The 25,502-nt window shown below is 39.5% G+C and overlaps 1 protein-coding gene across 1 annotated transcript in view; it reads right to left on the bottom strand.

Moving 5' to 3' along the window:
- Positions 1–25,502, bottom strand: part of magi1a (membrane associated guanylate kinase, WW and PDZ domain containing 1a) — an 82,657-nt gene that overhangs the window by 33,695 nt on the left and 23,460 nt on the right. The window contains exons 2-11 of the mRNA XM_079382647.1: positions 20,557–20,676; positions 19,582–19,758; positions 17,895–18,102; positions 16,262–16,344; positions 11,330–11,368; positions 10,990–11,047; positions 10,578–10,681; positions 8,390–8,509; positions 8,116–8,301; positions 6,064–6,678 (exon numbers count right to left, since the gene is read on the bottom strand). Of these exons, the coding sequence (XP_079238773.1) occupies positions 6,064–6,678; positions 8,116–8,301; positions 8,390–8,509; positions 10,578–10,681; positions 10,990–11,047; positions 11,330–11,368; positions 16,262–16,344; positions 17,895–18,102; positions 19,582–19,600 (1,432 nt within the window). The 5' untranslated portion in view covers positions 19,601–19,758; positions 20,557–20,676. The remainder of the gene's footprint in view (positions 1–6,063; positions 6,679–8,115; positions 8,302–8,389; positions 8,510–10,577; positions 10,682–10,989; positions 11,048–11,329; positions 11,369–16,261; positions 16,345–17,894; positions 18,103–19,581; positions 19,759–20,556; positions 20,677–25,502) is intronic.

Genomic DNA, 25,502 nt, shown 5'->3' with positions numbered 1-25,502 from the left:
AACTGTTATGTGTTTCCGAGTAACACAGTGGTGATTCGTTACTGAGTGAATCATTTTCTTTGAACAAATCAATTGAATAAATGATTCCATGACTCATTCATTAAGGCAATTTGCCGCCACCTAACCTACAGCCTACTGTTTTATTGGCATATTATCATTCAGTATTATTTTGTTTTTCCATCATATTTCAGACCTGCCAACCTTTGAAATATTTTTGGAGTTCCACTTGTGTGATGGGGGTGTGGGGGGGGTGCATATATCATATCCTGATATTTTGTGAGGAACTGCTGTGGGGCATGGACTCTTTTTGGTTTCTTTTTAGGTCTCTCTCCATGTCAATGTCCTCATCTGATGTCATGTTTTTTTTTTAGCTGCAAGGCATGAACACACACACTTTTCTGTCACCGAGCACATAACTTTACACTACTTTGCCAACTTAAATGCCTGGTGAATAGGCAAACTAGCTTGAAAATTACAGTTGTGGTCAGAATTATTGAAACCCTTGGTAAATATGATCAAAGAAGACTGTGAAAATTAACCTGCTTTGTTAATCCTTTTGATCTTTTATTTAAAAAATTCACAAAAAGCTAACCTTTCATTGGATAATAAGAATTTAAAATGGGGGGAAATATCATTATGAAATAAATGTTTTTCTCTGATACACATTGGTCACAATTAACGACACCTTTTTATTCAATACTTTTTGAAACCTCCATTTGTCAGTTTAACAGCTCTAAATCTTCTCCTATAATGCCTGATGAGGTTAGAGAACACCTGACAAGAGATCAGAGACCATTCCTTCATCCAGAATCACTCCAGAGCCTTTAGATTCACAGCTCCATGTTGGTGCTTCTTCTCTTCAGTTCACCTCACTCATTTCCTACAGGGTTCAGGTCAGAGGACTGGAATGGCCAGCAGAAGCTTGGTTGTGTGCTCAGTGACCCATTTTTGTGTTGTTTTTGAGGTTTGTGTTTGGATTATTGTACGGTTGGAAGATCCAAACATGACCCATTATAAGATTTCTAATAGAATCAGTCACTTATTGATTTTTTATCTGTTGGTATTTGATAGAATCCATGATGCCATGTGTCTGAACAAGATGTCCAGGACCTCCAGCAGAAATATAGGTCCACAACATCACAAATACAGCAATATATTTCATTGTACACATGGGGTACTTTTTATCCCTGTGTTCACCAAACCCATCTTGAGTGTTTGCTGCTAAAAAGCTCATTTTTTAGTTTCATCTGACCATAGAAGCCAGTCCCATTTGAAGTGCCAGTCCTGTCTGATAACTGAATATGCTGGAGATTGTTTTTGGATGAGTGAGGAGAATTTTTCTTGAAATCCTCCCAAACAACATGTGGTGATGTAGGTGCTGTTTGACAAATTTTTTTAAATGTTTTCTGACCCCGAGACTCAACTGTTTACTGCAATTCTCCAGCTGTGGTCCTTGGAGAGTCTTTAGCCACTCAAACTCTCCTTCTCACCGTGCATTAGGGCGATATAGACACACGTCCTCTTCCAGGCAGTTTCATTACATTTTCTGTTGATTGGAAATTCTTAATTATTGCCCTGATGGTGGAAATGGGGATTTTCACTGCTCTAGCTCTTTTCTTAAAGCCACTTCACTAATTTGTGAAGCTCAATTATCTTTTGCTGCACATCAGAAATATATTCTTAGTTTTTTCTCATTGTGATGGATGATTAAGGGAATTTGGGCTTTGTTTTCCCTCCTATTTATATTTCTGTGAAACAGGAAGCCATGGCTGGATAATTTCATGTTCATAATCACCCTGGAGTGCTCAAAATTGTGAATATGAATGGGAGTATACTTCAGAGATATTTTACTCTTAAGAATTTCTAGGGGTGCAATAATTGTGTCCAACGTGTGTTTGAGAAAAACATTTATTTCATAATGATATTTCCCCCCATTTTAAATTCTTATTATCCAATGAAAGGTTAGCTTTTTGTGAATTCTTTAAATAAAATATCAAAAGGATTAACAAAGCAGGTTAATTTTCACAGTCTTCTTTGATCATATTTACCAAGGGTTTCAATAATTCTGACCACAACTGTAAGTAGTGTTAGGATAACGTTATTCATGTTAAATATTTCCCAAAGGTCTGCACTCAGTCACATACGACAGCTGCACGATTCTGGATAAATTGAGAATCACAATTTTTTTTGTCTCAAACAGAGATCACGATTCTCCCACGAAACAAAATAATGTGTGACAAACTATTATTGCTGCAGTCTATTTAAAAGTGTTTAATTGGACAAATTATTAAACATTTAAATTAATATGTATTTATAATATATTTAGTTTATATTAAAATTCTGAAAAAGTGGTTTGAATGAATGATTTAATGTCTCACTCATAAATACTTCACTTGTTTCTTTACTGGATGAATCAATGTGTTTAAACGATTCTCTTGATTCAATCACAAATACACTTTTTAAGTCACTTTTCTGCACCTAGTGGCCAAACAATGCCATCGACACAAACGTTATTTGAAGCGCCAGTTAACTTTCAAAAGGTCTATTTTGATCGCTACCATACACATCAGTGTTTATATCTGAACTATTAACTTATGAAGGACTGTAATACAGAAATAACACTGTGTAGTTGAAAAGACTGTTTGTGAAGCTGTTACTCAAACACGGTAACTCTGTGTCAGCAGCTGAACGCAGATGTGAATGTTCCGGTAAGACTTTTTTAAAGGTTTATTAGACACGGGCGAAGCTCTAGTGCAAATATATCAGTATTTATCCAAGTACGTGCACTTTTTTGGACTAAAAGCCCTAATATTAAGACGCTGTTCAGTGAGTGCAGCTATATGAACACAAATAAACCGCAGCAGATCTGACTGAATATGAATGTGTGCTTTTATTCTGTTCACAGTTCATCTACAATATCAATGCGATCACATCGACTCCAGAGGATTACGTTAACTCAACTCAATATTGTAACTTTCCACATCCACCCCAACCCATTTACCTTAGTTGTAAGTACCATGTGTACTGTCCTCTTTTAAGAAATCAGACAGCGGGAGTAAAAAAGGTACGAGACCGAGCAGGATTTTGTTTTGCTGTCTATTTGCAGTCTCTTTTTAATGATACGTCTACGCATTTGTCAATCATCCCACTTGCTAGATGGGGAATGAAACCAGCGCTCTGATTGGTCGAAGTGCTCTTTCATTGCTGTCGCTTGATCGGTTTATGCTGCACAAAGGCGTCACCACACCACAGCCATATCACCCTGCAGCCCAAGACCGGTTGCCCAATGAAGCTAAGCAGGGTTGAGCCTGGTCAGTACCTGGATGGGAGACCTTCTGGGAAAACTAGGTTGCTGTTGGAAGAGGTGTTAGTGAGGCCAGCAGGGAGTGCTCACCCTGCGGTCTGTGTGGGTCCTAACGCCCCGGTATAGTGACGGGGACACTATACTTTCAAAAAGCACCGTCTTTCAGATAAGACGTTAAACCGAGGTCCTGACTCTCTGTGGTCATTAAAAATCCCATGGCACTTCTCGTAAAGAGTAGGGGTGTAACCCCGGTGTCCTGGCCAAATTCCCTCTACTGGCCCTTGTCTATCACGGCCTCCTAATAATGCCCATACACTTGATTGGCTCTATCACTCTCTCCTCTCCACCTGTAGCTGGTGTGTGGTGAGCGCACTGGCGCCGTTGTCCTGTGGCTGCCGTCTCATCATCCAAGTGGATGCTGCACACTGGTGGTGGTTGAGGAGAGACCCCCCCACATGATTGTAAAGCGCTTTGGGTGTACTGCAATACACAAAGCGCTACATAAATGCATCATTCATTCATTCATTCACCAGGTTTTTGCGTAGTTTAAAATGACAAATCGTACCGGCGTACTTTGAGGTCAAAATGCGTACAGGTTGGCAAGTCTGATATTTGAATCTTCTAAATGTTATTTTTAAAACAATCTCAATAATATTGATGCAGTTGTAATTTATACCAATTCAGATGCAGTTTTTCCCTGCAGAGAAGTGGACTTTATTTGTTAGTGAATTAATTTGGTAACAGCTCTATATAGTGCCTTATTATACTAAGTGTATTTATTTATTAAGCCATTAAGATTATTGATAAGACATTTCTCAGGCAGTAAAGGTGGCTCTTTCAGTTGAATCTGGTTTGGTCTTGATCTCAACACACTCTGATCTTGGTCTGGGTTTAGGTGGTCTTGACAACAACCCTACACCTCATTTTTAGATTCTCAAAATACTTATTTTGTTTGATATATAAGCTTGTTTCCTCATGGGAACCAAAACATTTCAAAATTTACTGCTATTACTATACTTGTGGGGACATTTGGTCACCACGTAGTGAATACCAGCACACACACACACACACACACACACACACACACACACACAACTCTCTGAATATAAGTTTATTCTGAATATGGACAGAAATATGACAGAAGACACAAGAGCAAGTGTGTGCTATCAGTGAAATCAATACAAAGCTGATTGTGAATATAGAGGAGTGACATGTTTCTGGCCTGTCTGCCACAGCGATTCCCAGAACCAATGTACGGTTTGTACAGTATGTTTGGATAGACACTGATGCATGACAACAACAGAAAATATACTGTTTTATGGCTGGAGTCGGAGTGAGTCTAGCAGAGGCCAGAAAGGCAATCAGATTTAAATTATTTGAAACACTGGTTGTAAACTGCAAAATGTGAACAATTTTCACAAAATAATTGCATGTTATTTTATATTTAGTAAAGCCTAAAAAGAAGCTATTTCTCATAAAAGATATTTACTGTACACATAGGTCAGTTTTACTAACAGCTTGCACCAGCACAAACCATCTTTTGGTGTTAAAATAGTAGTGTCAGGATTTACTAAAGACACGCAGTGAAGAATTAGTGCTGAAAAGATGAGGACACAGATATTTGCACCTGACCTTACTGAATATACATTTATAGGAGTTTCCCTTTCAGACGCAATATTTATGGGGGGAGATTATTCAAATGAATCACGCAACGAGATTTACTAACGTTTGCGCTCCTCAAATTACTGGTATTTGTGGCATTATTTAACATCCCAAAAAAGCATGTCTATTTTTAATAAACTATTTTGCGCTTGAAATGGCTGCATTTGTTGCTGCGAGGAGGCACAGAGTGCGTGGTAGAAGGGAGAGGATTTTTTGCACATGTATTAATTTATTTGGAATGTCAGAAGAACACATTATCCAAATCCGAACATATCCTTACACTAATTTGTGCTGCACTTGGGGTAAGTTGCGTTAGTCATTATGTAAATGAAATGTTGCGTCTGTGTTCTTTAATTTGCGCATTGTCAGTAAAGAAACGTAGAAATTTCCACACCCATCGGCCCTGTTTTGATATTGTGTTCTTGTGGTAAGTTGCCCTGTTTAGTAAAACTGGCCCTTAGTCCACGAGACTAATAACTACTTATTAATAATATATAGAAACTGGTGAAAAGGCCTCTGATTGGCCGCTTTGTTCAGACATACCTGCGATTGGCTACAACGCTCAAGGCTGCAAAAACACACTGCAAGTAGTTTCATTACTCAATCATACAAATATGTGTCCCTGCAGCACAGAAGCAGTCATGAGTAACACAGGTATATTTGTAGCAATAGCCAACAATACATTATATGGATCAAAATTATACATTTCTCTTTTATGACAAAAATCATTGGATATTAAGTAAAGATCACATCCCATGATGATATTTAGTAAATTTCCTACCGTACATATATTAAAACTTCATTTTTGATTAGTAATATGCATTTCTAAGAACTTCATTTGAACAACTTTAAAGGAGATTTTCTCAATATTTAGATTTATTTACTCCCTCAGATTCCAGATTTTCAAATAGTTGTATCTCAGCCAAATATTGTCCTATCATAACAAACCATACATCAATGGAAAGATTATTTATCCAGCTTTCAGAGATGGATAAATCATGATGCATAATATATAATATAATATCAGTGCTAAATGGAGCAGAGCAGTTCGCGGCTGGTCAGTAAAGCAGGTTCTCTGTGGGAATGCATGCGCTCACCTCTTTGCACCAGCAGAGTAACTTCGCTCCCTCGCGGACATTTGCTGAGGAGATCCACGATCTGGTTGTGGCCCATGCCCTGCACGTTCCTCTTGTTGATCTCTAGCAGGATGTCACCCTCCTTCAGCCCTCGGCAGCGTGGGTAATCCACCACCTGCTTCACCCTCTGCCCTCCTCCAGCCAGACTGTCTGCGATAGTGAAGCCCAAGCCCTTGTCGCCCTTCTCGATGTGGACCGTGATCAGCTCGGGCTGCGTGGCTATGGAGGATGCCAGCGTGACCACGTCGCTGGCGTAAGCTGGGCCCCTCAGAGCGCTGTCCGGGGCGGGGCCGAACAAGACTGGCTCAGGGGCCCCGGGGCCGCTGCCGACGGGCCCCAGGCAGGGCATGGACTCGAAGCCCTCCTGACTGTTCACTATGATGGGCTCTTTGTCCAGGATGGCCACTGAGGTTACCAGGCTGGTGTTGGGGTCGTCAGGGTCAAAGGGCAGAGGGTAGCCACGGCACAGCTCCAGCTGGACCATGGAGCCGATAGGGATGGACTGGAATATCTTCACCACCTGAGCGTGAGTGTATCCCAGCACGATTGTGTCGTTCACGCTGACGATGACATCGCCTGAGACACACACACACACACACACACACACACACACACACACACACACACACACACGTGTTAAGAGACACAGCCTCACCGCCCTACTCAAGATTTTTTTTTTTATAAGCTATTTTCTCAGGATGGCAGTGGTGACAGGAATGGTAACAAAAAAAAGAAAATATCAATAAATAAATAATTATAATTGGAAATAATTGCAATAAATAAATATCAATAATAGCAATGTGTACATACTAGATCTGCATTGTTTTTATTACTACTACTGTTATTATTATTTGTTTATACACATTTTCTCTTTTCATGTATTAGAAGGCTGGGGAGTATTCTTGCACAACACATTGCATGTTTGTCTCTGGTTTTGGTATAGTTCTTATTTTCTGTGGTCTTATGTTGTCTACTTTAAAAAAAAAAAAAAAAAAAAAAAAAAAACGTGACGTGCCATTAAGTTTATTGCTGTCTAAATAAAACACTGATTGCATCAGTTTCAGCCCTCCAAAACTAAAAGACTAAAAATTGCTGTTTTAACCAAATATTTTCTGTTGCTGAAATTTTGGTGCATCACAGTCTAATCGTTCCTCTGAACAAGTTTCCTTTAGCAATTAACCAATTAGCAAACTCTTTGTAAATCCTTTGTTTTATGAAGCTGATATACTGAACCAAATGTTTTTGACACAGTTTACTTCAACACAAGTCCTTTACTCTACAGGTATCATTCAGGATGAGTTATGGAAAAAAGGGGCATAAAATGCTGCACAGAGACGATTAGCTAAAATTATTCACTTCAGCAAACTTGTTCAAACTTGGGGAAGTTGTAGGTGGGGGGAGTGAATGTCCAGCGCTCTCTCCACCCTCAATACCACGACTGAGGTGCAAGGCACCGAACCCCCAACTGCTCCCTGGGCGCCGCAACATAAATGGCTGCCCACTGCTCCAGGTGTGTGTTCACGGTGTGTGTGTGTGTGTGTTCACGGTGTGTGTGTGTGTGTGTGTTCACGGTGTGTGTGTGTGTGTTCACTGCTGTGTGTGTGTGTTCACGGTGTGTGTGTGTGTGTGTGTGTTCACGGTGTGTGTGTGTGTGTTCACGGTGTGTGTGTGTGTTCACTGCTGTGTGTGTTCACTGCTGTGTGTGTGTGTGTGTGTGTGTGCACGTTGGATGGGTTAAATGCAGAGCACGGATTCCGAGTATGGGTCACCATACTTGGCAGTATGTCACGTCACTTTCACTTTTTTCAAACTGCATGTCAAAGTTTTTCAAACTGCATTTCTTAACCAGATTTTGCACAAACATTTAATGCAAAAGTGATGCCACAGAACAAAACTCCTTGTGGATTTTGTAATTTGATATGCAGTGTTTGCGAAGCACTCTCTGGTTTTGGATGATTAATATGTCAAAGAAGAAGCGTATAATCAGATGAACATGGAAGAGAAAGTCCGGACCTGTTTCCATCTTTCCATCCACAGCGGCCGGTCCGTCCAGCACCAGACTCTTGATCTGCAGGAACTCGTCTGGTTCATCGCCGCCGACCACAGTGAAGCCGAAACCTCGCCGGCTCTTCAGCAGCTTAGTGCTTATGAAGGAGCCCTTGAGTTCGGCTGGATTACGGGTAAAGAACGGCTTTCCACCTGCTCACACACACACACACAACGAGTTATCCATTATTCAGTCCTGTCATTAAAAATGAATATTGAGTCAGTGTGAGTGAAGTCTTACGCCTGGGGCCCGGGGCCTGAGGGGCTGACGGACTGCTCTGAGGCTCTCTGTATGTCTCCAGATGACTGGGCACATAAGAGCCGATCGCAGCTCCGGCGGACGAGTGCTCCTCTATCCATTCTGATATGAACAACAACACAACCAGAACAGAAGGGAACATTAAATAAAAAAAACTATAAAAACCATTAAGAAGCACTGCTTCAATGTTCAATGGGAAAATAAAAATTGTACTTTTGGTCCCACCTGTATACTTACATAGTAACTAGATGTGTACGTAGTATGTAACAGCACTGTAAGTACACATCGGTACATAGTATCTACAGCTGTAATATTTCTGTAACTACACACATGTAACAACACTCAGAATGGTATGTGTAAGTACAAATGTATAACAGGACATTGGTAACAACACTTTTTTCACTTCACTAAATACTTGTGTAACAGGAATTATGTAAGTACATCTTGTAACAACAGTATGTATAAGAGTAATTGGAACAATTTGATCCAGGGGGTGGGAACGGGTGGGTTTAGGGATATGTAAAGTGGGAGGAGTTGGATCTCGAGTTGGAGATGGTGCACCACAGTAATACCAGTGTAGTTACATGGTAACTCCTCAGGAACTGTCCAAAGTGTATAAAGTGTAACATTCTGGACACCAACCACAATTTATATGTAAAGCCTAACTTACTGGCTGCTGCTGCGTAACATCAAAGTAATTACATATCTATATATATATAAATATAATGCGCATATATATATATATATATATATATATATATATATATATATATATATATATATATATATATATATATATTAATAAATCCATAGGAATCGTCTACTTAATATAAAATGTAACACTTTCTTTACCAAAAAGTGCTGTTAGTCCTGTTACACATCTGTACTTACACATACCATTCAGTGGGTTGTTACATATGTGTAGTTACACAAACATTTGAGCTGTAGATACTATGTACCAATGTGTACTTACACGGTGGTTACACACTACGTACACATCTAGTTACTATGTAAGTACACAGGAATTAGGGACACAATATAAAGTGGGACCTTTAGAATATATTCACATAGAAAACAGTGATTTTAAATTGTAATATTTCAGAATATTATACTTTTTAATGTAATATCAAATACGTGCAGCCTTAGTGAGCATAAGAATCATAATTCAAAAGAATAAGATATAATAGATATCTTTGAAAGGATTTTGTGATTTAGGGGCTTGTCAATTAATTTGATGCTTACACTTTATTCTGATTGTTCACTTTAGTCATTCTACGAACTATCAGTAACTTTATAATGCCAACCAGCAGTCATTAGAGTATTATTTACCGTCTGCTTCAGATCTGCTCACACTTTATTTTGATGGATATTCTACAGTTTGCCATAAGTACATGTCCACTTATCCTACTAACCCTAACACTAACCTCACAGTCTACTGATCCTCTCATGAGAGTTAGTTGAGTAAATTGCAAAATTACAGTTAGTAGAATGTCTAAAGTAGAGCAGAAATAAAAGGGAAGTCAGTAGAAATTAGCAATTGAGTAGAAATGTATATAAAGGGTAACCCAAAACCAGTGTGACATGTGTGACAAAACCAGTCATAAGGGTCCATTTTTGGAAATTGAGATGTATACATCATCTGAAGCTGAATAAATAATCTTTCCATTGATGTATGGTTTGTTATGATAGGACAATATTTGGCTGAGATACAACTATTAGAAAATCTGGAATCTGAGGGAGCAAATAAATCTAAATATTGAGAAAATCTCCTTTAAAGTTGTTCAAATGAAGTTCTTAGCAATGCATATTACTAATCAAAAATGAAGTTTTGATATATTTACGGTAGGAAATTTACTAAATATCTTCATGGGACATGATCTTTACTTAATATCCTAATGATTTTTGGCATAAAAGAGAAATGTATAATTGTGACTCATACAATGTATTGTTGGCTATTGCTACAAATATACCTGTGTTACTGATGACTGCTTTTGTGCTGCAGGGTCACATGTGTAATCATATAAACTCATGTAAAGGAGAGTGTTACATTTCCTTACACAACGCTCACAGTGATACGGAAGTAAATACTACAGCATGACACAGGTAATAGTGTATATCAGTTTTTGGTAGTTTGACTATATGTTCTAGTTGACTCTGAAGTGATCCGCACCTCTGATGTAGCGTCCGTCCTCCGGCGACTGCTGTGCGTCCAGCTGCTTCTGCCGCCGAGCCTCCAGAACCGGGTTCTCGTACTGCGTCTTACGGTTAATGTGACTGAGACACAGAGACACAACCGGTCAGCATCAGCATCTTCAGACGGATCCAAGCTCTGCTGATTCTAATTCTCTACACTAAACCATACAGTGCCTGAAGCTATCTGAAATGTGCCGTGATCCCGTGTGTTTTTTTACTGAATGATTCCAACAGTAATTGTTTTCAAAAAGATCAAGCTGATAAACCTAATACAGCAGTGTTGAACAGAATAAAGTCCGGGTCCTACATTCACACACACAACACTGGGAGTTTCTGTAATTCAGTCACTGACCTGGACTGATTATGAGATGGAGGGATCTTACACTTACTCAACATAATAGACTCCATACACCGGGTCGTCGATCTTCTCCCAGCCAGGAGGCAGTTCTGACCGCAAACACAGACAAATCAGCAAAGAGATGACAGTTATGTGCTCGGAGTAAGTGTTGAGAAAGATCATTCATCACTGTCACACTTTTTTGGTAGCTTGAGAAGCAGCTTTTAGCAGCATTACATTCACTCTCTATCTCACAGAATATCTCAATATTAAAGACCTGACAAGTGGCGTCTTGCTACTGAAAACACACACACACTCATACTGCATACAAAGAGAATCATGCTAATAATATTTAATAATCAAACCTGGCACAGGCGAGAGGAGAGACGTACCAAGATCATTGTCCAGCTCTTCTGTATGTACACCCTCTTCTCCAAGACAAGAACAAACAGACAAGAGTGAATATCTGATGATCAGTGACAGAATAAGAGTGCAGAATTATCATGATCAGTGTGCTGCTTGTATGCACTTCCTCAGATAATGAACACACAAGCACTTATTTGGATCAATTCATTACCTTCAAAATCATAATATCTTTAAATTTATGTCCATACATTTTAAACTAGCTTCAGCTTTGCTGTTCTTCTGTGACTGAGTATGTGGAGTGGGGGGTTGTGGGTAATAAATGAGTGCAGACAGCAGGTGCACACTTGTCTGGCACTTCTTGACACAATCTTTCTGAACAGTATTCAGATCAAACACAGTACAGACCTCACACTCCTTAAATAATAATAATAATAATGCATTTTATTTGTAATACACTTTTCTTAAACCCAAAGCGTCACAGTAAAACAACACAAAAATAACAATACAACAATACTAGAATTAATTAAAAACAAGCTTAAATAAATGGATCTTAATAAACTTTTTAAAGTGATCCAGAGTTGGTGCATTTCTGATATTAAAAGGAAGTGCATTCCATAATTTGGCGGCTTTGAATGAAAAAGGTCTTTCCCCCATAGTCTTAAGTTTGCATGAAGGCTGATAAAGTAAAAGAGAAGAGTGGAGAAGTGGAGAGAGGGATAAGGAGTATATGAACTTAAAAGAGAGCAAAGATACTCTGGTGCAGTCCCATGTAGTGCTTTATATGTTAAAATTTGAATCCTAGCATTAACAGGAAGCCAGTGTAACTGTGAAAGCACAGGTGCAATGTGTTCCCGTGCAGAATTACGCATCAGCAAAAGGAAGAAAAATCTAAGCCGTATAATGTTCTTAAGATGGTGGAAGGAAATTTTAGAAATGTGTTCAAAGGTTATGTGTTCAAATATCAAAGGTTAGCCGAGGATCAAAAATGACACCAAGATTCCACACCTGTGAAAAGGATGTACTAAGCTGGAATCAACAGCCAACTGATGCCATTGGCCTTACGAGTAGCCGCCACTATGCCAATTAACATCATTTCAGTTCTATAACCATTCAGTTTCAGGAAGTTACTCTGCATCTAGATTCTGATCTCTTCTAGACAATCGCTCTGTATAGATAATGTGCGGTGAACATCAGAGCTAGTGGTGATGTAAATCTGGGTATCATCCGCATAGCAGTGGTACCCAAGACCATACTTCCTGATGATCTCCCCAAGAGGTAGCATATATATGCTAAACAAAATTAGGCCCAATACTGAACCCTGAGGAACTCCCAGTCAAACAGGCACGGTAACAATTCTATAATTTCCCATGCTAACAAATTGGGCACGATTGGTTAAATAAGATTGAAACCAAGCAAGAACAGTTCCAGAGAGACCCAGCCAACTAGACAGCCTGTTAAGTAAAACAGAGTGGCATATGGTGTCAAAAGCAGCACTAAGGTCTAACAAGACCAATATACTGCTTGTCCCTGAATCAGCTGCAATAAGAAGATCATTTATAACCCTCACTAAAGCAGTTTCAGTAATATGCCTTTCCTGAAACGCAACTGAAAAGGTTCAAGAAGACTGTATAGAACTAGGTAATTGTTTAACTGAGTGGCCACCAAGGTTATAATCGTTAACGAAAACGAACGAAAAAACGAAAACTAGGTGGGAAAAAACATTGTCGTTAACTGAAATAAAAATAAAAACGAGGCATTACAAAAAAACGATAACTAACTAAAACTGTAATGTGTGTTTGGCAAAACTAACTAAAATAAAATAAAATTATAGAGTAAATGTCCTTAGTTTTCGTCTTTGTCAAGGTCTTTAATTTTTTAACGCTATTTAGAACATTCAGCGTATTCGTTCAGCTGCATTTCCTTTCCCTGCTCTCCCTCCGCCTCTCTGTCACTCATGTGTCTCTCACATGCGCGCGCGCGCGCGCACACACACACACAGCCCCTCCCCTCCGTGCACACCGCGTCTCCATGAGAACGAGTTCGTTTGACGTTGAAAGTTCGCGAAAGGTTGGTATCTCCATCTCTTGAACACCTTCAATCAAACATTAAAAAGTGATACAAAAATATTTTAAATTCTGAATATAATTTTGTCAGTGTGTTAATGTTGACCCGAGAAGCGATTATGCCTTCTTTAGAAAGTTAACTAGTCGTAAGTTTGAGGTAAAATGCACTTTTTGGTTGTGGTTGTCGATGTCAAAACACTATATAAGCTGTGATTCAAATATAAAATAATGTTATGTAATTTTTTTACTTTTACACTGAATGTTTGCTGCTTCAATCCAGATGAGTAGGCTATTGACTGTAGGCTATAGGGTAAATTTAGTATAGGGTGTGAAAATTGTACAGCTGTGGTATTTGTAGGGTGTGAATTCTAGAACATGTGTAGATTTTTGGTACGGCGTGTGGATTTTGTAAGAGGTATTCTTACACATGCTCACATACTCTCGCACACACACACACACTCAAGCAACACACACACACACACTCTTGCTCACTCGCACACACACACACACACACACACTCTTGCTCACTCGCGATCGCACGCGCAAACACTCACACATGCTCACACACTCTCGCACACACACACACACACACTCTTGCTCACTCGCACACACACACACACACACACACACACACACACTCTTGCTCACTCGCGATCGCACGCGCAAACACTCACACATGCTCACTCACTCGTGCACACACACACACATACATATACACACACACACACACACACTCTTGCTCACTCGCGATCGCACGCGCAAACACTCACACATGCTCACACACTCTCGCACACACACACACACACACACTCTTGCTCACTCGCACACACACACACACACACACACACACACACTCTTGCTCACTCGCGATCGCACGCGCAAACACTCACACATGCTCACTCACTCGTGCACACACACACACATACATATACACACACACACACGCACACACTCTTGCTCACTCGCGCACACGTACGTCACTTACACATTTTGCACTTACTGCGGAGACGGTTTACATACATATTTGTGCCCATATGTACATTTTATGTACTGGTGTTATTGTTGAATAAATATTTTATAAAATTGTATGATGGTTTTGTTGAGTTATTATTACACAATACTTTTTCTGACCTTTTTGAATCTTGCCCCTGACAAATAACCCAAATTAGAAAAAAAGACTAAAACTAACACTAAAACTAATAAAAACTAAACTAAAACTAAGCATTTTCAAAAAAATAAAAACTAAACTAAACTAGCAAACTCACTTTAAAAACTAATTAAAACTAAACTGAATTTGAAAACAAAAAGTCAAAACGAAATAAAAATAAAAACTAATGAAAAATGCAAAACTATAATAACCCTGGTGGCCACAACACGCTCCAAAACCTTAGCCAGAAATGGAAGGTTAGAATTTGGCCTGTAGTTAGATAAATCAGACACATCACTGCCAGCCAGGCTTTTTGAGGACTGGGGTAATGGCAGCTGTTTCTAGTTCTGAAGTAACAACTCCAGATATCAGTGATAAATTCACAATTGAAGTTATATGAGGACAAACAGACTCAAGACAGTTCTTAATGACTGAACAAGAAAGTGGATCTAATATACTATAAGTAGTGTTCATATACTTAACTGTAATTTGCAATAAAGTCAATTCCAACCATTTCAAAATTCAAAAGAGTTGTGATTGGAGGATTTAGAGGCTGAATATCAATGAACAGAGGTTAATCCCTAGAGGTACTAGGGATTAACGAACAGAACAGTATATGCTCTCAATCTTGCCAGTGAAGTAACTGAGAAACTTATTACACTGATCAGCAGAAGAGTGAACAATGTCCTTAGCTGGTTTAAGAAGTTAATCAACAGCCCTAAACAGAGACTTGGGATTAGTTGCAGCATCACTAATTATATTTGAATAATAATTCTTACGTGCCGTGTTTAAAGTAGAATGATAAGCAGACTGTTGTTGAATATACGTAAGCCTATCATCTGTCAGACCAGATTTACATCAGATCATCCTCAGTAAACACATCACACATCTCCTGAAATACATTTAATGTATATTTATACAGTTCTTACATAAGAACTGCGTATTTTTAAGTCAAGTCCATTTTAATTTGTATAACACTTTTCTCAATACAGACAGCTTCATTTAATCATCAATGCTTTGAGTAAAGCAGCAACCTTCCAGTTTCCTTTAGGCTGAATATTGATGTGTTTGTATGTTGAATATTGATGTTGAACACAGACAGAGATGCGTCTCTGTTTAAGGCTTGTTTAGAAATCTTTTTTCCTCATGATATTCAGATTTTGGTGTTCATGATGGCAGTAATGGGGACTGCTGAGGAAAGAGGCCCTCTGCTGGTCACAGCGTGCAGGGACTCGCTCTTCCGGAGCCCAAACCGCATTCATCAGGTCGGGCAGATCTTCAGCGACGCTCTGATGAATGAATCTGACGCTGAGCTTACTCTATGACAGCTCTGCTCCAGGTCCTCAACAATATCTGAAGGCCCTGCTTTTCCAGCTCTTTGTGAATTACTGGACAAAGATTAAGGGCAAAGATTTTGTAATGTTTAATTTCTATTCATTTCCATTCAGGTCTAAAATCCCATGGTAAAATTCCCTCAAATATCCAGGTTTTCCAAGACTCCAGTGAAAAACACTTGTTAACAAAATAAGGAAAATTTTGATTTCTAATTGTTTTATCTTATTTTCATGGTCATCTTGGGGCCCTCTCGTGGGCCACCGCTTGAGAGCCACTGCCTATGCACAAGTGTGTGTGAATTTAAGTGTGTCTCCCATGTAGTGAACACACTAAGTAACATGGTTTCATAAGCATGAGATGATACTGGAACAGAGCGGTCCAGCGGTGGATGATGATGGATGATGCCTTCTTACCATCATCGTCACAGTCCTCCAGAGGTTTGGGATGTTTGTCCTGACATCGAGGGTCTATCCACGAGGTGGTCTTTGTGTTGTGGCTGTAAACAACATCACCACTGGTGTTAATATGACAGTAATGAAATGGTCAGTCACAGATTTCTGAAGCGTGAGCTGAGATCGTGTCAAACACATGATTGGTGACAGTACACCACCAGACCTAAAGGACAGGACACATCAAGCCGTCTTCAAAGAACTAGCAGCGATGGTGTTGTCTCCTCAAGTCAGCAGCGTCTGGACCAAAAAGCTGCGCCTGAACACTGCACTGACTACAGCCGACTGCAAACTAACATCTGCATTCTGCGCCTGCGTGAGAGGAGCTAGCTGTCTATATCAGCAGATATCAATAGTAAATATCCGTCATTTAAAATGAGAAACCGAAACAAGGATATACAAGATAAACGCAGATATACAAAACAAAAACAAAGCAGCGCTTGCTTACCATTTTGAATATGAGTTTTGTTGATAACTTCATCATTTTAAGCGCCTTATGTTATAAAAATATTTGCATATCGGAATGCTTGGGTAAGATCACACAACATTAGAACAACCTTTTGTCTGTGCTGCCTTCGTTTACTCGTTTTCATCACTTTCACTTTAATTCTCAAGCATTGACTAATTCGCTAAACTGAACATCCAATCAGCGTTCCCGATGAGAGCTAACGAGTCAAGCACACCGAACAAACAAACTACCCACATGAAAAAATACTATAGTAATTTATAGTAAATACTACAGTTTTTGAACCATAACATAGTAAAGTGTATTATACCGTATTACAGTATTTACAACCCTTTGTTAATGAATGCTACAGCATACTGTAGTATTAACTATAATGAACTGATAATAAATACTGTAGTATACTTTAGTTTTTACTACAGTAAACTATAATGTATTGTAGTATAATATACCCTGTAGTTGTAGAAAACTCAGTACTGTATTAGGTTAATTAATTTGTTTATATTACTATAGTTGTTATATTACCACAACAACTATAGAATTAGAACAACAAATTAATTCATGTACTTTACTATAGTATGGTTCAAAAACACTACAGTATTTACTATACATTACTACAGTATTTTACAGACGCTCACCGACATCTTGGTGTGTGTGTGTGTGTGTGTGTGTGTGCCTGTGTGTGTGTGTGTGTGTGTGTGTGCCTGTGTGTGTGTGCCTGTGTGTGTGTGCCTGTGTGTGTGTGTGTCTGTGTGTGTGTGTGTGTGTGTGTGTGTCTGTGTGTGTGTGTGTGTGAGCGTGCGCGTTTTTGTGACAAATGAGGACATAAATGTGTATAATGACACAGGTATTAAAAGGTGAAGGTGACTTTTCAGGACATTGACCCCATGTCCCCACTTTTCAAAACGCTTATAAATCATACAGAGTGAGTTTCTGGGGGGAAAGTAGAAATGAAGGGCCTCCTGTGAGGGCCAAGTTTAGGTGTAGGGAAATAGCACATACAGTTTGTACAGTATAAAAACCATTACACCTATGAGATGTCCCCACTTTTCACAAAAACAAACGTGTGTGTGTGTGTGTGAGTGTATTGTGAGTGTATGATCCTGTAGTGCGGCTCTGAGTGAAGTGTCTTACTCGATGAAGTAGATCTCTCCGCTCTCGGTGTAGGCTATCTCCCAGTTGTCCGGCAGCGCTCCGAGGGGGTCCTGGTCCGGAGGAAGGCTCGGCGGCGAGGTGGCCATGTTGTTCAGCACATAGCTGGGGGCATTGTCTCGCACCTCCGGCCGGCTGGAGTCTCCTGTGCACAGCAGGGGAGAGGGGAAGAGACTACGAGCTAAGAACTCTGGGTAAAACACAGGAGGAGTGGGAGGAGACACAAGAGAAGAGTCACAAACACATGCACATGCCTCCTCAAACACAATCCTGCTGTGAGTAGAGCTGGGTATCCAGAGCCAGCTCCAAATTACCAAGAACTGGGGATTCGATAAGACACGTGCATTTCGATTCAGTGTTCGATTCCTGCATTCGCATGTTAATGCGATTTTAAACAATGTAAGCGCAGTAGGGGAAAGAGCTTGTGCACACATCTGAAGCGTGGGATCCCGGCCTGTGTCCGTGCACTGCACCACTACTGACTTCTCTTTCACATTTACCCATCAATATGCACAAAAACACATCAGTATTTCATCATAAACACAGCTGTTTTTAAGTGAAACAGACAGCAGCCTAATAAACATGTGCTGCCTGTCATTGATGTTAATCAAAGAACAAAAGAAAATCATTCACTGATGTTGACTGAACATCTTTCCTAACTTTAATGAGGATTGATCTATATTTTATTTATGAAAAGAAAACTATTCAGTGTTTTTAAACTTTTGATTTCATTTTCTGTACCTGAAATTTCTTCTGTTATTTATGCTACTGCTTATTGATTTGTTTGTTCCTATTTTATTACATACCGTTTACTTGTCTTTAACAACTGAATTTTTGATATTTATATTAGTCTAGTTGTTTTTGCTGTGGTATTTTTGTTAAAACCATAGGCAAACGTTCCTAAGTGTAAAAGTGCTGCTGCTGATTCTTGCTGATGTTATTCAGCTGCAACAGAACGCTTCATAAAAAGACAGAATAAATACGTTTGACTTGAATTTTTTTATCAGATTTTTTTATTAGAATCGAATTGATAAGAATTGGAATCGATATCAATAAAATTCAAACGATATCCACCTAGCTATGGGCCTGTGCCTGTCCAATTAGATGAATTAGATTTCATGTTTTTTTATTATTATTATTATTCAGTTTTCTCTAGTCACTGAAATGCAAATTGATTCCTGTAAGGTTTTATGAACAGCTTCTATGGATCCTTTTGGTACTGAATTAAATGTAAACTGATTCTTTGATTAGACTGAACTAACTGACTGTTCAGTACAGGAATACAGTAAGCTCATAATCATCGGATCTTCATGTGTTTTGTTGGTCGCGGTGCCTTCAGTTGTGTTCATCCAGGCTCATACAGCTCATGTCCAGGACTGCAGCTGAGACCAGACGGCAGCAGAATGCTAATAGCACACAGCTAGCAGTGTTCAGAGTCGCTACAGACGAGACCCTTGCAAAATAAAGCCTTCAGTCAGTAGAGCTTCACTGAAGCAGCCGCCTCTCACTGGCAGACGAGATTCTGCTCTGCTCTGTTTATCCTGCAGTTACAAACTCACACTAGCAGTAATACTCTCTTAAACACACACACACACACACTCAGAAATAAGCCTGTCTGATCTCAGTACGTGATCTGATCATTCACACATACACACACACACACACTCACCTGTAAACGTGTTGTTCATGTCTGCATCCTCCTGCAAAGCTGTCTGCTCTACTCCTGCATGCTTCACGCAATCGCAGCACTTCTGGGAACCAGTGCAACTGTGTCGCAAAGCATCATGGGTAATCACTGTCCTACTGAGAGGCTGGATGGGTGGCTTGGGTGTCCCATAATAGTTACCTAGGCAACCAGGAACCCATTAGCATGCTTGAAAAGAAAGACGGACAGAAAGCATGGCAGAGAAAGAGAGATTTGTAAAACACACACACACACACACACTCGGCTCAGTACAGGAGAACACAGCAGAGGCGTCTGTGGGCTTTCCTCTAAAACTGATGAGTTTTACAGAGTGTGGCAGTGTTTTTGCAGAAGCACACAGACATTTCTGAGTGTTGTAGCCAAAAACATTCAGCACAGAAGCTAACAGCCACAGCATTCATACTGGAGTCTGACACACACATCAATGCACTGAAGACTGCTTGAAGAATACTCTATTCATAGTTGGATTTAAATGAGCCTCACAAAACATGTCGCCATCAAATTTATTTAATGCATCCCTAATCATTTTTTTTTACATTATAATGGCTTTTAAAATTTTGTTGTCAAATTGTAAATTTGGACACATGCTCACAAAAATCAGTGAATGAGTTAAAGACACAATCTTACACATTATAATTCATGCTTGTTAAAAAAGTTCAGTTCAGTCATACAAAGAGGGCGAGTGACTTCTGGATATCATTAACGTCAGTAATACGGTCAAGTATTTCTCTGTCCTATACTGATAAATGGGTGTTTATCAAATGTTCCTGTAAACAATGCGCATCCATCAAAGTGTCTGAGATGCTCAAAGTTGAGTTCCCTCTGCTTTGGTTTTTGCTATGCTAGCATGGTAATGCTGTCTTTGGGCATGGGCAAGGGTTTTATGGCGATGTGAAGCTCTGTGTGGTGATGATGATAGACTGAGGGTTTGTGACTGACCGTCATACGCTCCTATCTCTAGCAGTCCTCCGCTCCGCTCCAGCTCCAGGAAGTCCTCCGGAGACAGGAAGTTATAGTCCACACCATGGAGCTCGCCGTCACGAGGAGGACGGGTTGTACCTGCGTGAGAAACACGAGGAGGGTCAGATCTCCAGACTGACAGACGCTGGGAGTCTGAGAGCTTTTCACAGTATGCTGATTTTATTTCTTATGTTTTTGGATGACTGGAAGACTATTAGCGGTGTTGGAAGTAATCGATGCTCCGATGCATTGCGATTCTCTCTTCAGTGATTCTAGAATCGATTCTGAGCTTAGTTTTTTACCCCACAAATGGCAAGTGTGTGCAAAACTTAGATGCACAAACTCACGTACTGACAGAACTTCACAGCACTTTGTGTTTGTTCGTGCTGAAGCTTGCGGCTGCGGTTAAACACACTCTCTGAATACTTTTATGAAACTGATGTAAACACAGTGAGTTATGTTTTCCGAACAGGACAAAACATCTGTTATGTGGAAACAGATCTGTGCATTAGTGTGAAAGCAGCCTGTTAAAGCTGCCACTGTCTATGATCTCATCAGTAATAATCAAGCAGCAATAATGCTGAGAAAAAAGAAAAACCCATAACTATGATTGTCTGTAAACTTTCGGATACTTAAAACACTCTCAGATACTGAAAGTACTTTTTGTTTATCACTTGTAATTGTCTTTTTCCCCTTTATTACTCTATATTTGCTGATAGGATTTGAATTTATATTCAAGTTGGCTAAATTCATAACAATTGTTTTGATTTAGTATTAATTTATATTTGTTTTAAAAAGTAGAATGCTTGTATAATTGATTAAAAAATGTTCAAAATAAATTTGATATAAAATGAATATGAAAATGTAGCCATTTGCCGTATTATAAATTGCGGACGAGATGCATTGTGATATAGAATCAAATCGCTTCATTGACAAGATAATCGTAATCAAATTGAATGGTGGAACCAGTGAGGAATCACACCCCTAAAGACTGTGACCCTGACGCTCAGGATCTGATGAAGGATCTGGGCTCCTGACTCTGAATGACCAGTGCAAACGTTTGCTTTTGCTTCTGTCACTGATGAAAGTCTGGATGGTCCCTTTGGTCTTTGGGACTGAGAACTTAAAATCCATTTTTCCCGGAAACAATTTGAAATGTGGACTCATCTCAGTACAGCACACATTTTCACTGTGTTTTTTACAATCTGAGATGAACTCTGGCCCAGAGAACCCAGCAGCATCACTGCATAGAATTGACGTATTGCCTTCTCCTCGAGTAACAGAGATTCAAGTTGCATTTCTTGATGCAGCAGCAGACTGTGGTAACTCCTGAACCCATGTGGCTATATTTAACATACGGTCATGCAGCTGCAGTTGAAGCTGTCGCTCCTCTCTTTCTAAACCATTCTGAGTCTGACAGCACAGATGATTCCGCTTCTCGCTGTGCAAACTGAGCCTGACCTCCAGCATGTAATCAGCTAAAAATCACTCCCAATTTACTCTGAATAAACACAACAAGCACAACACCGGTGCAATAATGCAGTAAAACAGTTCTGTTGGTCAGTTGTAGGAAACAGCAATTATTAATAGGGATGCACGATATGAAAAATTTTAACCAATACCGATAACCGATAATTAAGTCCTTCTCATGGCCGATGCCGATACTGATAAGTTCATATTTTTATATTATAATTTTCATATAATCTGCAGTTTGTGCACCCAGGAGAATACAAAATCTAAGATTCACTGATTAAACTGATATTTTAGTAGCTCTGGCCTAACTATAGCAAACATCAGTCCTGACTCTTCAAATGTTTTTTTTTTTTTTTTTGTGTAAGGCACCACAGTACTTTGTAACAGAAATGGTTTAACAGAATTATGACAGAACTATGGTTTATCTGCAATTAACAACTCATTAACAACAAATTTATATTCAAATATTTCATGCATAAAGAAATGCATCTATTCAATGTTTTTAGTGCACGAGGATGAGAAAGTTATATAGTCTTTAAGCACTGTTGGGAGTAAGGCGTTACAAAAGTAATGCATTACAGTAACGTATTACTATTTGCTGTAACGCAGTAGTGTAAGGCATTACTAATACATTTTCAGTAATATTTTACTCGGTACATGTTCAGTAACGCTTGCATTACAACACACTTTTAGCTCCCAATTATTATTATTATTATTTTAAATTTAATTTAAAATCGGGCTCCTACTTTTTTATGTCCCTAGGGCTGGGCTTCGGGCCAATATTCATGTCATAGTTCAGATGCGGGCCGGGCCTCGGGCCTGTTTTAGGCTTCTCCTTATCTTTATATTTTAGACATCCATCAATTATTGATGAAAACAAATTGCGGCGCTGGAGGAAACAACATGAGTCCGCGACTGTCAAGAGCGGCTCGACGGTGTTTAGTGTTCCACAGCAGCAGTGAGTCGTCAGCACAGCTGAAGAGTTCTGCTTCAAATACACACAATAAAGAAAAAGCCCCAGCAAAAGTAATTACCATGAATGTGTCCGGGGAAAAATAGTAAGGATTCACCATCTCCTCGTTAGACGTGCCTTTAGAGAGAAGTGAATCTTCACAGATAACAATTGTATTAAATAGTTTTTGTTTTCATTTAGATTTATTTCGTTAAGTAGCAATTTAAAGCTTTCTTTAGATATATTTATCATGTCTGTGAGGCATGTATTTCGGTTCATTTTTGTGAACGAACGACAGTCGCGCATCACAGATCAGATTTAATTTATCACCTGAGGAGAGTGAGTCGAGCTGACTGACAAGAGTGAGGGGAAAAAGACAAGACGATGGCAGAAGAGTTTCAAATCCAAATGTAAAAGCGCCTGTTTTAAAAATATTTTTGGATTTTGAAAAGCCTGTAGACCTGCCATTTATCTAAGGTGATATTGGAAGGTCTATTTATTTATTTATTTTTTAAACATTCGTTTCTCATTTAGCCACAGTATTTGCTGATTTTTATTTTATTTAAACTGTGATATTTTTCCCATTATTTTACATCAAGGTGTATGCAGTCCGTGCCTCAAAACTGTCCATTTCACTAATAAATGCTCTACGTTTTATAATTATTTGTTCCTCAGTCTTTACTGATTTTCAGTTTTGTATAGGCCTACCATGCATATTTAAAATTTGTAAGTTATCTGTTATTTTATATTAGGCATATAGCATGGTGCATTTTTATTCGTTTTGTTAATAAAAGTTAGCTATATGTTCTATGTTGTAATTGATGCCGAATTGCCGTTAATTGAAAATTTAAAATAAAATACGCACGGTGCTTTTACAAGCTATTTAAGCAAAGGAAAGTGAGAAAACTCAAGCGAACTAAAAACAAACAACTGCTTGATGCCGAATTGCCACTAATTTGAAAGTGACAATAAAATGCGCACAGAGCTTACAAGCTATTTAAAACCGAAGGAAAGCGAGGAAAAGAGAGAAGACTCAAACGACGTCCATCCCCCATCCACCGAGGTGATACCGGTAAGGTGTTGACACACGGCGATTAACCAGTGGGAAAATTTCCTCACTGTCACAACCCTACTTGATGCCTTTTTTCCTCCTTTCAGAATCCTTGCTGAACATGCGTTGGAAATAGCAATGGCATTGTCCTCCTCTGCCACCGAGAAAAACTTCCAGACCGGCGAAGACATATTCGCAAATGATGACGTAATGAGCACAACACATGCTGAGAGTCACTGCAGTTTAAAGCTGCAATCACTTGCACTCGGAAAGAAGATGAATCTCAGATAAATCGGACTGATGGATTGATTTACCAGCAAGCATACTTTATTGAATCTAGTTATCGGATTTCATTTATTTATCGGAGCAATAAAAATGATGTCATTTTCTCTCATATCGGTCGATAATTTATCGGTCCGATAAATAACGTGCATCCCTAATTATTAATAAAAATATTATGTGGTGAAATATACAGTTCATAATAGTTACTACTGATGAATATCAAACAATATCCAGTTTGTACAATACAGATATCAGGAGTCAACTGTCCAGTGACAGACCAGCTAAAGGTGTAAGTCCAGACACATACTGTCTGACTGCAACAAACCCTAGCGTGCAATGATGTGAGATTTGCATTACAATGACTCTGACAGTGTGACTGACTTCATCTAACTCACTCAGTGAGATTCTCTATGTCCACTGTAACGGCAGATGCGCTCAGACTGAGCTTCACAGACGTGCTCATGTACTTACAGAGTAAGATGCAGGCCAATCAATGACATTCATAGCACTTACAGCCATACAGACTCATCTGATGAGAGAGACTCCACTATCAGTCATCAGCAGAGGCCAATTAATCATCAGTCATAAACACATCTGCTGATTAAATCACAGCATGTAGGACCAATCATGATTTGTTCATAGTGAGAACAGAGTCAGAACACACAAGCCAAAATGACTGAGCTCATGAAAACCATTACTACTTAGAGAAATGTTCAAGGCTTCATGAAGAATGAGAGTGAAGCTGTCAGGGTTCTGTCACTTCGGTCTAGTTTATTCATGGTTTTGTGACGGAGCCCTGACACTCCCTTCTTGTCTTGTTTTTTGGTGAGCGCGTGGCTTCGAGTGTGCTCGAGCTGCGCGCTCTCTTGTCTGCGTGCTCTGTTTCATGTTGGGGCGTGGTGTTCGGATCCCGGCACTCCTGTCTTGTTCAGACTCTGTTCTGGTTTCGTGTCGGGGTTCGGACACTCACGCTCCAGGTTTGTTCTTGCTGGGGAGCGTGCGATTTCGAGTTTGCTCGGGTCGTGCGCTCCTCTGTCCTCTGTCTCTGTGTGTGTGCGTTTTGTTCGGCACGCGGTTCGGTTTCGGCCGCGTGCTTTTTCTTGTTTTGTTTTGATCTGTGCTTTCATGTTTGTCATGTTTGGTGAACATGCAGCTTATGAGTCTCCT

This window comes from Barbus barbus, assembly GCF_936440315.1.
Source record: "Barbus barbus genome assembly, chromosome: 28".
Classification (NCBI taxonomy): Eukaryota; Metazoa; Chordata; class Actinopteri; order Cypriniformes; family Cyprinidae; genus Barbus; species Barbus barbus.
This window is presented reverse-complemented; position numbering and strand designations above follow the sequence as displayed.